We start from the raw sequence: 12,993 nt of genomic DNA, 5'->3' as shown, positions 1-12,993 counted from the left end.
TTTATTTACAGCTTTTACACATTGTTAGATATATTCTGGCCATTTATACAAGGGTCATCATTGAACTATGACTTAGAGTCAAATGCTCCATAGCTGAGATCACAGTACCTCTGAAGCAGCTTTTTCCCAGTCAGTTCCTGGTTTAATAATAAGCCAGCCAGGAGGCAAATGTGTTCCTAATTACAGCAGGGCCTTGTACTAGGTCTAGTGCATAACTGCTTGTGATGAATTACAGTAGGCTTCTATTCTAGCTTATTTTTAGTTTTTTTCAAATGATTTTATTTATTCATCCATCTCTCTGTATCTCTCTTTGTCTCTTTCAGGAATCAAGGAAGTTCAGATACGTGTGGCTTCAAAAAAACTGGATCCCGCAGGGATTTCCACAAGACACTTCAGAAACAGACTTTCGAATCAGAAACTTTGGATTGTAATGAGTCAAGTTCTCAGGTATTTCCTACCATCAGAGATGTTCAATCTGAGGCATGCCATCTATATTTTATTCTGCTTGGAAATAGTTTCATCTACATTACATTCATTGCTGGAAATAAGATAACAATCAGATCTTCTGTATGACAGTTATTTCCATGTCCTGTCAAAGGGCCCCGAATAATAGTGATTTACAGCAAATTCCCTATAATGAATAACTCTGTGTTGGACTCTGACTTTCACTCCTTCACATTTTACCCTTTTACTCTTGACCCTGGGAGTTCTAAGGTCAATGGAATTATTTTGAATTTCTGTGTTTGCTCTGAGAAAATTTGTTGAGGGAAATAGAAGGTATCAGCTCAAACTTCCTTGGACTGCTTTTTAGAGAATCCATTTATATTCTTCTCCAAGCCCTTCTAATGTTCAATAAAGCTAACAAAACTCTTGTTGATTGAACTTTTAGTGTTTGTTACAGCAGTATGTTGATTTTAGATCAAATTTATGATGCAATTAAATTTTATTTTTATATACAACATATAGACTTCATAGAAAATATGTAGCATATAGCACATTAAAAAAGTATGTCTCTAGTATATAGTACAGTCTGGGTCCCAGGCCAGCACTTCCTTATGGTCCTGACTCTCTAACAGCAAATGGGATAGCAGTGATCCCAAAGAACCTGGCTCTGGGTTTCACATAATATCATGAACTTCACATTAAAAGGCAGTCTATGAAAGTCCTCTGTTGACACAATTCACCTACCTGGGACGGTTCACTGTGAATACAGTGAATACAGCTATGAATACAGATCTTATCCGAACCCCAACCTTGCTGTCTTTTCAGACTTCAATCTGGCTTGTCAACATGGCACTTTGACAACCTATATTGCTCCCTTCCTGTGTTCTCCCTTAGATTTCTAATTTTAGTGAGGAGTCTTGATTCCTTTCTCAACCAGCATGTCTTCCTGGCCCTGACTGATCTTTATCCCAACCTTGACTTGGATATCCCAGCATCCACTCAACTCAGCTGACCAAGTGGCTGCCCAGCCCTACTCTCAGCTCAAGCCCCAGACTTCCTGGTGGAGTCTCCCCTACCCATTACTAACACCTCTCCACACTCACCAGAAACATTTATTAGGGGCCAGCACTATATTGAGTGCTGGAAATACTTTTACAAAGATAAAGAAAATCCCTACCTTCAAGATTATATTCTTGTGAAAGAAAGATAACACATAAAAGGAAGCTGAAAAATTGGGGGTTTGAAGGGGAGAAGAGGATGGTGGACAAATAGTCCAGGAAGTTTTGGACTGGGCTGGTTTTGGAGTCAAATTCAACAATTTAGGACAAGAACTCACACTGGGCCCCCTTGTATAATTCATATACGCAAGGTCTTTATGACCATGTTATGGTATTTGGAACATAATTTTTAAAAATGTGAAGTCACATCAGTGGTAAATAATTGTTGTACCTTTATTTTTATCACATTGTTGGTCACCTGTATGATTTACTTGCCATTAAATCAAATTTGAAAGTTAACATTGTTCCTATGGGAGACACAGCCGATTTGTAGTGTTCTGTTTTATCATATAATTTCCAAGACTTCATTGCAGTGCAAAGTGAAAACTGTCTGTATAGCAAGTATTTGGGGTTGTTTTTTCTTTCTCTGTTACCTCTCTATGATACAGCCATTTATTGTAACAAAAATATCTTTGGAGATTGTTCCCTTTTGGTTTTTAGCTTTGAATATTTGGCCTAAGGCTCTAAACATTAAGGCCTGCGTTTGATGGAGCATGAAAGAGAAATGTGGCACAACATAGACTTAACCATTTAATAAGTATTTATTAAGAGATATTGAGCATGCAGAAGCAGAAAACAAGCCATCCCTAACTTCAAGGACTTCACATTCTATTTGGGAAAAACAAAATCTATGCAGAATAAAGTAAATGCAAAATAGAGTGTGTGGGGGGAGTTGTCCATAGATCGCTCTTTAAGAATCATGGACCCAGAGATAACAAGAGAATCTGTGGAACTTCTTTAGTGGGCAAATAATATGGTCACATCAGTGTTTGAGGAATATCAGTTTGGTAGCGGGGCAGTGGATGGATTAGAAAGGGGAGAGACTTGAAGCAGGTGACCAACTGGAAAATTATTGCAAAAAATAGTCCAGGTAAGAAATGATGAGGGCCTGGAGTAGAACCATGGTCACGTGTATAGAGAGAAGGAAATGAATATGAAAGAAATTCAGTCTAGACACAGACTCAACAAGACTGGACAACAGATTGGATATGAGGACTAAGGGAGAATGGGGAGTTGAGGTCAGTTCCATGCTTGTGAACCTGCTAGGATTATTTCATGCTCACCAATTAAAGTTAATTGAAAAAAGGAATCAGTTACATGGGCCTATTAACTCCTTGAAAGCTTTTCCTGCAAATCCCAACCAATATAGATCTATCCTTGTCTTGTGAGTCACCAGGGATTTCCTTTTAGGAAGAAGCTGAAATGATGAGATGAACAAGCCTGGGAAAATAATGCCAGTCCAGATTCCTGGACTGCCCTAACACTGTTCATTTGACCACAGCTGCTTCCCCATGTCACTTCCTTCCTTGCTCAAAAAAACTTCAAGGGCTCCACACAGCTTAACAAATAAAATATAAAATGCTTACTCTGGCATTCAAGGCTGTCTGACCAGTCTGGTTCTGGCCAACTTTTTGAGCCTTATCAAACACTACTGTTTTAACTAACGTAGGGTTCAGGGAGAGTGGAGCAACCAGTTTGTCTGGAAAGTTCTGGCCCAAATTTCATTAGCACCAAGATGTTTTAGTCCCAAATTGGAGCAGTTTTAGGGTAAGAGGTAGAATCATAGATTTAAAACCAGAAAGGACTTTTAGAGGTCTTAGATCTAGAGTTGGAAGGGATCTGGAAAGTCATCTTGTCCCTTCCCTTCATTTTATAAATGAGGAAACTGAGGGCCAAGTGACCTTCACTTGCTCAAAGTCACTGACTTTCAAGCTCAGTACTATGTGGTCTTCTGGAGGCATAAGGATAAACAGGGTGAGGCCATTTACCTCCAGCTACCTCTTTGCACTGACAAGTATATTTTTTTCTCTTTCAGGCAGGCCCTCAAACCTTAAAAGTGCTTTGTGATGTGACTGGAAGAAGTACTCTGACTTCCTGTGACTTTGACCTTCGGAGTCTGCAGCCTGACCAGAGGCTAGACGGTCTCCTGCAGCAAGTCAGTGCAGAGGACTTTGAGAGACAAAATGAGGAAGCTCGAAGGACCAACAGGCAGGCCGAGCTCTTTGCCTTGTACCCGTCTGTGGATGAGGTGGGTAGGATGACACCTCCTAAGACCTCCCAAGTGCCTAACAAGCTATTTTCTATTTATTTTTTCCCTATGAAAAGTCCCATGCAATAAGTCCACCCCATCTGGTCAGGCCCACAAAGTCCCGCTGAATAGAAACCCTTGTAAGTCCTAAGCAGCACCCTGGGTCCGTCACAAGGTCTAACTCTCACCTTCACACCCTTCCTCTGCCCATGATGGTGGAAGTGTCAGAGGCATGAAATGTGGAGGAGAGAGACAACGCAGGAAGGAGGAGAAGGACCAGGGAACTAGTTAATGCTTAAATGAACTGGATCATCAGCCCCTGAATAATTAAGAATTGGCTATATAGGAAAACCGCATTAATTTAAATTTAAGAGCAAACACTGGGATGGATTCACAAAAAGCAAACTTAATAGTTGCTTTTTAATGGAATTATCAAGAAAGCTCAAAATCTGTTGTCTTTTACTCTTCCATCTTCATCAATTCAGACAGTTATAAATTTCTGTTGATTCTACCTACCTGCCAAACTCTTACATCTATCTACCCCTGTCTTTCTGCTCTAATGGCAATCCCCTGACTTTGACCTCTTATTATCTCTCCATTAGACTTTTATAAAAGCCTCCTTTTTTGGTGCCCTGCCTCCCCTCCCTCATCTCTCTCTCCAATACATCCTCTGATGGCTCTCAAAGCTATCTGAGACTCAGAAATCTCAAACAATTGAAGAGTTAGGAGTCAACTTAGATAGACATCAGCTCCTTCCATCTTCTCATTTTTACAAATGAGGAAACAGATCCAGACAGGTGATCATTCGCCCAAAGTAACAATTAATCACAGAACTGAGACTAGAGTGCCAGGCTCCTGACTCTCTGCCTAGTACTTGGTTCATTTTACCCCAGCTGCTTTCCCATGTTTTTTCCTTGTTCAAAAGACCCCAAACAAATCATCAACAACAAACCCCAAACCTCCACATAGGAGCCCCACATACTTAACAAGTAAAATGTAAAATATTGCCCTAGCATTCAAGGCTCTCTACAGTCTGTCTCCAACCAACTTTTTCATCCTTATCAGGTACTTCTCAGCTTTAAGGAATGTATGTTCTAGTCAGATAGATTTTTTTTCCTATCCTCTCCCACTGTAGTAATATTTTCACATTTATGTATATACATTTATAATAATACACATTTGTGTAGTAACATTAAACCAAGTCCTTTCTATGTATTATATCACTTGAGCCTGATAATAACCCTGTGAGTTAGATACTACACGTATTATGATCCCATTTTATTGATAAAGAAACTGAGGCTCTAATTTCAACACTGTCCAATATGCCAGGCTTCCTCAAAGCTTATATACCCCACACTTAGAATGGTTTCCTCACAATTCAGTTCAATAATTGTCTAGTTATTCGTAAAGCATCCATAAAGATTGTTTTCACCTTTATATCCCTGGCCTAGAGCTTCACTTGCTGATATTTCTCTGAGGTCTAACTTGCATATTATTTTATGTGATAACAAAGATTATATGTAATAATAGGCACCTGATAAATATTTGTCAAATTGAATTGTGTAATACTCAATTCTACAAGACTTCGTTAAGCACCTTCTATGGACAGGACCTACTATGTGCTGGACTTTGAAAGATGAAAACATAAGAGTCCTGCCCTCAAGCAGCATATATTCTACTGGGGAGGGGGGGAGGAGGCAGTATATGCAGAGATAAGATATGCAAAAGATATGCAAATTAAATATAAAGTCCTTTCAAGATGGGAGAAACTAACAACTGGGAGAACTGGGACCTGAGCTAAGCTTTGAAGGGAACTAGGGATTCTAAGAGGCAGAGTTGAGGAAGGGATAGCATGCCAGTTGATTATTTAATTATCTTATCCCAGAATATGAAAGGAATCTATGTGTTCATTTCTTTACAGACCTTGTACTTTCAATTCTCTGTTGTCCATTTTAATAGACCACTTTTATATCCCCCAAATGCAACCTCCAAAGCAGACTCAGTTTCAAGGGTAAGACTGTGAAGCCTTAAACAAGCTATGCCTGTGTAGTCCTGCCATGTCTGTAGTCAGCGTGTTTATCAATGGAGCAGTCAATGGGAGAAACAGACTGAATGAACTATTATAACCCAAACAGGCAAACAATGGGTATGAGATTTTGCAATGCCATCTGGTGGGGATGTTACCAAGATATCTTCATGGTCTCATTTCCTTCCTTCCTCCTTCTGTCTCTTTCTTCAAAGTGTGGATTACTGGAGTGAGAAATGGTTTGCCTTAACTGTTGATTTTGCTCTGTGGGAGGGAAAGATGCGCTCTTTTTTTTTCTTTTGTAAATAAGAGAATTCTGTTCTGACTCCAAGGGCAATTAATTCCAGCGATGGTTGGCAGTCACCTCCAGTGTGCTCAGTTTGGTGGCATGGAGGATAGCAGAAGCACGAGTGTTTGCTAATGTTTTCATTGTGTTGTGGTTCATAATAGGAGGATGCTGTGGAAATTCGGCCACGGCCCGAATGTCCAAAGGAACACCTGGGCAACAGGATTTTGGTCAAGCTGCAGACTCTGAAGTAAGTGGGGGGTTCTATCCTGGACACAGAGATGAGGTTTATTTAGCCGTTAAATAGGAATCTTTGCTCTTTATCACAGAGATGAAATTAGGCACTGGCCTTCTGATGGTATAGAGGAGGAAGGAGAAGTGATTAAGAAATGTTATTTCCTGGAATGAGGGGAGGCAGGAAATAATACTTTCTGTCCTTGGAATGTTATTCAGCTTTTCAAAAGTTATTCCCTTGATACAGCTGATCTACACCATCCAATCGTTAGTAGCTCTCTGGTGTGGGCAGGATTAGTTATTCTTTTTATAGAGATGAGGAATCAGCCTTGAGAGGTTAAAGGACATGCCCTAGGTCACCCAGCTACTAAGTGGAAAAAGTTGGGCTGCAGAGCCCTGAACTGGGAGCTCGTCTTGTCCCTAGCTAACTGAATCTCAGATTCCTCCTCTGCAGTGATTGAACTACTATAAGATGGTCTTTCCAGCTTTAAAAAATTTGATAGTCTTATGAATTCTTGATCACTTTTTGTTGTATTTTTAATCATAAAACCTATATTTATTGTAGGCCAAAATTCTCCTTTGGTTAGAAATGTTGGTGTATTGGATAGAGCATTAAGCTTATACTCAGGAAGATCTGAGTTCAAATCCTGCCTCAGATACTTACTATCTGTGTAACCCTGGGTAAAGTCACTTAACCTCTGTCAACCTCTGTCTAGGTCGGTAGTGGGGAACCTACAGCCTTGAGGCTTCCTGTGGTCTGAGTCCAAATTTTACAGAATAAATCCTTTCATTAAGGGGACTTGTTCTGTGAAGTTTGGATTAAGTCAAAGGGCCGCAGCTGAGGACCTAGAGGGCCACGTGTGAACTCAAGGCCTCAGGTTCCCCACCCCTGCTCTAGATGGTGCAGTGAAAAAGAATGTCTGTCTTGGAGTAAGGAGGACCTGAGTTCAAATGCAGCCTCAAATACTTACTAGCTGTGTGACCCTGCGTTGCCTCAGTTTCCTCAACTGTAAAAGGAGCTGGAGAAGGACATGGTGAACCACTCCAGTATCTTTGCCAAAAAAAAAAACACACAAAAAACCGATCGAGTCACAAAAAGTCAGACACAACTAATCTACTGAACAACAAAAAATGAAGATAACAACGACACCTACTTCACTGCGTTGCTGTGATGATCAAATGAGATGACGTAGAAAGAGCTCTGCAAACCTTCAAATGCTACACAAACATCGGTTATTATTATGACACCAGTGAAACCTAATTGGATGTGGTGAATGGTGAACGGAAGACCCGGATCCAGACCTTGCCTCTAATCCAGACCCGTTGTGTGACTCTGGGCAAGTCCCTTAACCTATCAATCCTCCAAGCAATTCTCTAAGGCTATAAGCTACAGATGAGTTCCCAACCTGTGTCTTTGGAGAGAGTTTCCATGTGGGGAATTTCTTCTGTCAGTGAAATCACAGGTCAGAATCCTGCGCACTCCCCCCAGCACACACACACACACACACACACACACACACACACACACACACACACACACACACACACACACTTAGACAGCACTTTAATATTGGCAAAACATTCTATATAAAGTGTGTAATCTGATTCTTTTAAGAAGAGGTAAATGTTCCAGGCATTATAATCATCAGTTTATAGATGAAGAAACTGAGATTGTAAAGGATTAAGTGATCTGCCCCGGTCCATAAGCAGCTAAGCTAGGATACAAACCCAAGTCTTTATCTGTGAACCACAGGGCCTCAAGCTTCAGGCTTCACTTACAGATTTATGCACACATTCTTAAAAGGTGCTGTGAGCTCCAAGTTTGGGTTTGGGTTTGGGTTTTTTTTTTACATACTGCAATGAATGGCTGCATAAAATGCAAAATCCTGTGTGCAGTAAAGGAAAGATTCCTCAGATAGCAATTCCCATGTGGTAAGGACTCAGGACATAGCCACTTTCATACTCTGACAGTACATGGTCTAAGACTCTTGGAGAGCTCTTGAGTTTGGTGCTAGCCCTTTGGAGGGATAAGTGATATTGTGTGTGGTGTGTATATGTGCGTGTGCGTGCATATATGTGTATGCATACATATGTGTATATATGTGGTATATATGTATGTATATGTGTATATTGTGTGTATAGGGGTGTCTGTGTGTGTGTATGACATGCAAAGAGTACTTTTAAGTCAGATTCTCATTTCAATTCACAACCCTGCCCTTATCTAATTGGGTAAGTGTAGACAAGTAATTTAATCAGTTTCTGTTTCAGATCTTTAATCTCTGATAAAAGGAGATCACTTCACCTGTACTGCTTACCTTACAGGGTTATAGTGAGGACCAAATGAGATAATGTATGTAAATGCACTTTGTGAACTAGAAAGCACCATACCAAGATAAGGTATTATTATTGTGAAACCCCTCAACACCCTGCTCCCCATCCATTCCACAGACAGTAGACCCTATCTATAAAATTATGGGCTTTGGGGGATACACACACACACACACACACACACACACAGGAATGCTCATCACATCCCATAGCAGTGAGGAGTCTACCATCTGTTTTTATAATGGCTGACATTTACAGAAGATAAATGAAAAAGGAACCCTGTGGTCTTCAGAGAGCTGGCCCCAAACTGAGTGTTGGAGGATCCTTGCAGCAGGAAGGGCTTACGTGCTGTGTTTTTAAGGGGTCTCCTCTACTGCCAAACACATCCCACGGGGTCACTTTGCTCAACATTCTCCAACTCTCCAGTCGCTTCAATCAGGCCTTCCTTGTGAGCCCCATCCAAATGGACAGATGGTCAACTGTGCTCACAGATGGGAAAACACAAGGCTTGTCAAGAGGGACAGGGCCATAACTAAGGTGAGGTCTCTGTGGCTTTTCCCCAAGACAAATGTAGAGGGTGCTGACAGCACTTAGATTTCCTTCAGTGTAGAAACAACTGAGCCTAGAACCTCCTTTTTGCAGTTAGTCATGACCCTGTTTGGGGTTTTCTTGGTAAAGAGACTGGAGTGGTTTGCCATTTCCTTCTCCAGCTCATTTTATAGATAAGAAAACTGAGGCAAACAGGGTTAGGAGACTTGCCTAGGGTCATATAGCTCATAAGAATCTGAGGCCAGATTTGAACTCAGGAAAATTATCTTCCTGATTCCAAGCCCAGCGTCCTATCCATTGTGCCACCTCACTAACCCAATAATGCCTGTTATATGCCAGACCCTGTGTTTTAGCGCCAAGGAAACAGAAAAAGTAAAAGCAGTCCCAGCTCTCAAGGAGCTTATGTTCTAATGGAGGAACCCACCATGGACCCAAATGGATACATACAAGATTCATGCCCAGCAGAAGGAAAATAACCTTATAGGGAAAGGCAGTATGGGAGATGGGAGAGCTGGGGCTGGCCTACATAAGAGCAAGTTTGAGCACTGAAGGAAACCTGTGAATCTAAGATGTAGAGGTGACAGCAATTTATAAGTGTGATTTATAGGGACTTTCTTATAGTACTTAAGAAAGAAAACTTCAGTGACAGCTGGATTATGTTTGCCAAATATACTTGATCTGTGGAGGTATTTTAAAAGGGTGAGTTTACCAGTCCACAGAAGAAGAAACTGTGTCAACCAGGACATAATTTATATCAAACAATTTTTAAAGACTAAAATATTTAGACAAAGTGCAAAAACTTTTTTAACTTCAGTGTTTCTCTATTGCATGTCCTCATCAAAATGCAAACTTTCCTACTGGCATTGCCTGTGTATCAGTCTACAGATTATAACTCCTTGCGTGTTAGGAAATATTAAAAAGCTGGGCAAAAAGGACAGTGAGGCTGCTGGTGTTTTTACTTAAATAATTTTTTTCCCTTTGCTTCCTATAAGCCTACTCAACATCTGCTCATGATGTGGTAAGACACTAGGTAACCTTATGTTAAAAAAAATAATTAAGGCAACAAGGAAAGGTTTGGATCTAGATATAAATTAATACATTTTCTGTAAAGTAGAAGGTATCTTTTAGTCTAGATTCAAGGGAGAAAAGTTCTGTAATTTAAAAGGTGGTAATACCAAATACAAAGAAAGTTCCAGGTATGCATTTTCTCTACTTTATAGAGTTTCTTGAAACATGAGTACTGCTGAGAAGTAATGTGAAAAGCTAAATATAATGTAATAAGATTTAGACTCACAGGCCAACAAGAATGAATAAAAACTGAGGTCAGATTTAAACTCAAGAAGATGAGTCTTCTTGATTCTAAGGCCAAGCTCTCAAGAATACGTTCTAGTGGAGGAACACCTGCTCACCCCACACACTTCCCCACCCCCTCAACCTCCCCTCTAAGCCATCATGTGCACAAATACTTTACAAGGGACTACAAGAAATAGCTGGAAGGTCTGTCCCTGGAGGAAACTTACATTAATGTTCTCTTACCATTTGATGTTACCTTGTACATGGAGCTCCATGAACCACTAGAAAACTTCCTTCAGATTCAAGGCATTCTGTAAATCACAACCAGAGATCTGGAGACCCCACTGATGTGTTCTCTTATTAAGTGCCTATTTTGTGCCAGGAGAGAACTGGAAAGACCTCAGGTGTTATCAAAGATGTACCCATCACTTACCTAGTGACATTATCACTATTCCAAACGCTAGAGTTTTTTGTACGGAGACCTTAGGGTGTCCCAGCCCAGCCCTGTGCACTAGTCAGTCTTTCCAGGGACATGTACCCCACAGGGAAAGGCACAGACACATAGTGGGTAGGAAGCACCCAGAAATAATGACCTCAAGGCTCTTCTCAGACAGTGAGTTTCTTATGGGTGCACCAAAATCATACATGCATAAATGTTTGCTCTTATGATTAATCCTAGGAGTCAGCTAGATGGCTCAATGGATAGAGCATTGGACCTGGAGTCAGGCAGATGTGAGTTCAAATTTGGCCTCAGACACTAGCTGTGTAACCCTGGACAAGTCACTTAACCCTGTTTGCCTCAGTTTCCTCACCTGTAAAATAAGCTGGAAAAGGACATGGCAAACCACTCCAGTATTGTTGCCAAAAAACAGGACCAAACCCAAATGGGGTCACAAAGAGTCAAAAACAACTGAAAAACAACAAAATGACTAACCCAGGTCCTCTGATCCCAAATGCAGCATTCCTTGCCCTGTGCTAGCCCTCACCATCTCTCTTGTCTTTGTATCATGGTATTTGGTGGGCTCTGTAAGGGCCAGGATTATGTATTATCTCTTCCCTTGCCTAACAGAGTGCTTAATAATTTTTAAAAATTAGATTGTACTGAAAGGCTGATATAAAATGACAGCATTTTTTCATACATTTCTCTGTTAAACAAGACTGGTCGCACAGAAAAGATGAAGAAGTACCTTCCACCAATTTTTCAGTAAAGAGGTGAGGGACTATGGGTGTAGAACACTATATATGCTGAATTACAACCATGGTGTCAATTAGTTTTACATAGTTGCTTTTCTGTCTTACACAGAAAGGCTCATTTGTAATTGAAAGGAATGTCTAGAAATGATGGTAAAGTACTAAGAAAAGGCATCAGTATCTAATTTTTGGAAAAGAAAAGGTAACCAGTAAGAATTCTGTGAATTGATACAGCACCCATGAAATTACGGCTGTGCTGATGGAGAGCAATTTGAAACCTTGATCAAAGAGCTATAAAAATGTGCATTCCTTTTGACCCAGCAATATCGCTTCTAGGGCTGTATCCCCAAGAGATCATAAAAGTGGGAAAGGACCCACATGTACAAAAATATTTATAGCAGCTCTCTTTGAGGTGGCCAAGAACTGGAAATTGAGGAAATGCCCATCAACTGAGGAATGGCTGAGCAAGTTGTGGTGTATGCATGTAACGGAATACTGTTGTGCTATAAGAAATGATGAGCAAGAGGACTTCAGAAAAACCTGGATAGACTTAAATAAACTGATGCTGAGTGAAAGGAGCAGAACCAGGAGAACATTATACTCAGTAACAGCCACAGTGTGCGAGGACTGTTTTATAGACTTAGCCCTTCACAGCAATGCAAGGACCTAAAACATTTCCAAAGGTCTCATGATGCAAAATGCCGTCTACATCCAGAGAAAGAGCTATGGAATCAGAAGGCAGAATGAAGCAGACTGTTTTCTCTTTTGTTATGTTTGGTTTTGTTTAGTTTTTCTCATGCTTTCTCCCATTCGTTTGAATTCTTCTATGCAATATGACTCATGTGAAAATGTGTTTAATAAGAATGTATGTGTAGAGCCCATATGATTTGCATGCTGTCTTGGGGAGGGAAAGGGGAGAAAATTTAAAACTTATGGAAGTGATTGTTGAAAATTGAAAATAAATAAATTTGGAGGAGAAAAGAAAAAGAAAAAATTAGGGCTAAGCCCCAGACCTCCCTCAACAATCCATAGTAAGATTCCTACTTATAAGGTTAAAACTACCTTTGTATATTTCCAACCTCTTTTTGTATTTTGATACTGCTGCATCTCAAGATTACCTAAGAGACTAACATTTTGAGCCTCCCTGTCTTTTTCTAACAGGTTTGAGATAGAAATAGAGCCCTTATTTGCCAGCATTGCCCTCTATGATGTGAAAGAAAGGAAAAAGGTGAGTTTGACAAGATGAAAGGACAGAATGCTCTTCATCCATAGAACAAGTATATCTTTTATTTAATCTTTGAGCCTGGTTTTCCAATCATCCTATTCTGTTCATTAA

General features: G+C 40.3%; 1 protein-coding gene across 3 annotated transcripts in view; it reads left to right on the top strand.

The window, feature by feature from the left end:
* DOCK8 (dedicator of cytokinesis 8) overlaps positions 1-12,993 on the top strand; it is a 315,501-nt gene that overhangs the window by 140,090 nt on the left and 162,418 nt on the right. For all 3 annotated transcript variants that reach the window (XM_072610925.1, XM_072610934.1, XM_072610944.1), the window contains 4 exons: positions 324-447; positions 3,538-3,750; positions 6,227-6,312; positions 12,819-12,885. In XM_072610925.1, the coding sequence (XP_072467026.1) occupies positions 324-447; positions 3,538-3,750; positions 6,227-6,312; positions 12,819-12,885 (490 nt within the window). The remainder of the gene's footprint in view (positions 1-323; positions 448-3,537; positions 3,751-6,226; positions 6,313-12,818; positions 12,886-12,993) is intronic.

Source organism: Notamacropus eugenii, chromosome 1, assembly GCF_028372415.1.
Source record: "Notamacropus eugenii isolate mMacEug1 chromosome 1, mMacEug1.pri_v2, whole genome shotgun sequence".
Lineage (NCBI taxonomy): Eukaryota > Metazoa > Chordata > Mammalia > Diprotodontia > Macropodidae > Notamacropus > Notamacropus eugenii.
Note: the sequence above shows the minus strand (reverse complement) of the source record. Positions and strands in the feature narration are given on the sequence as shown.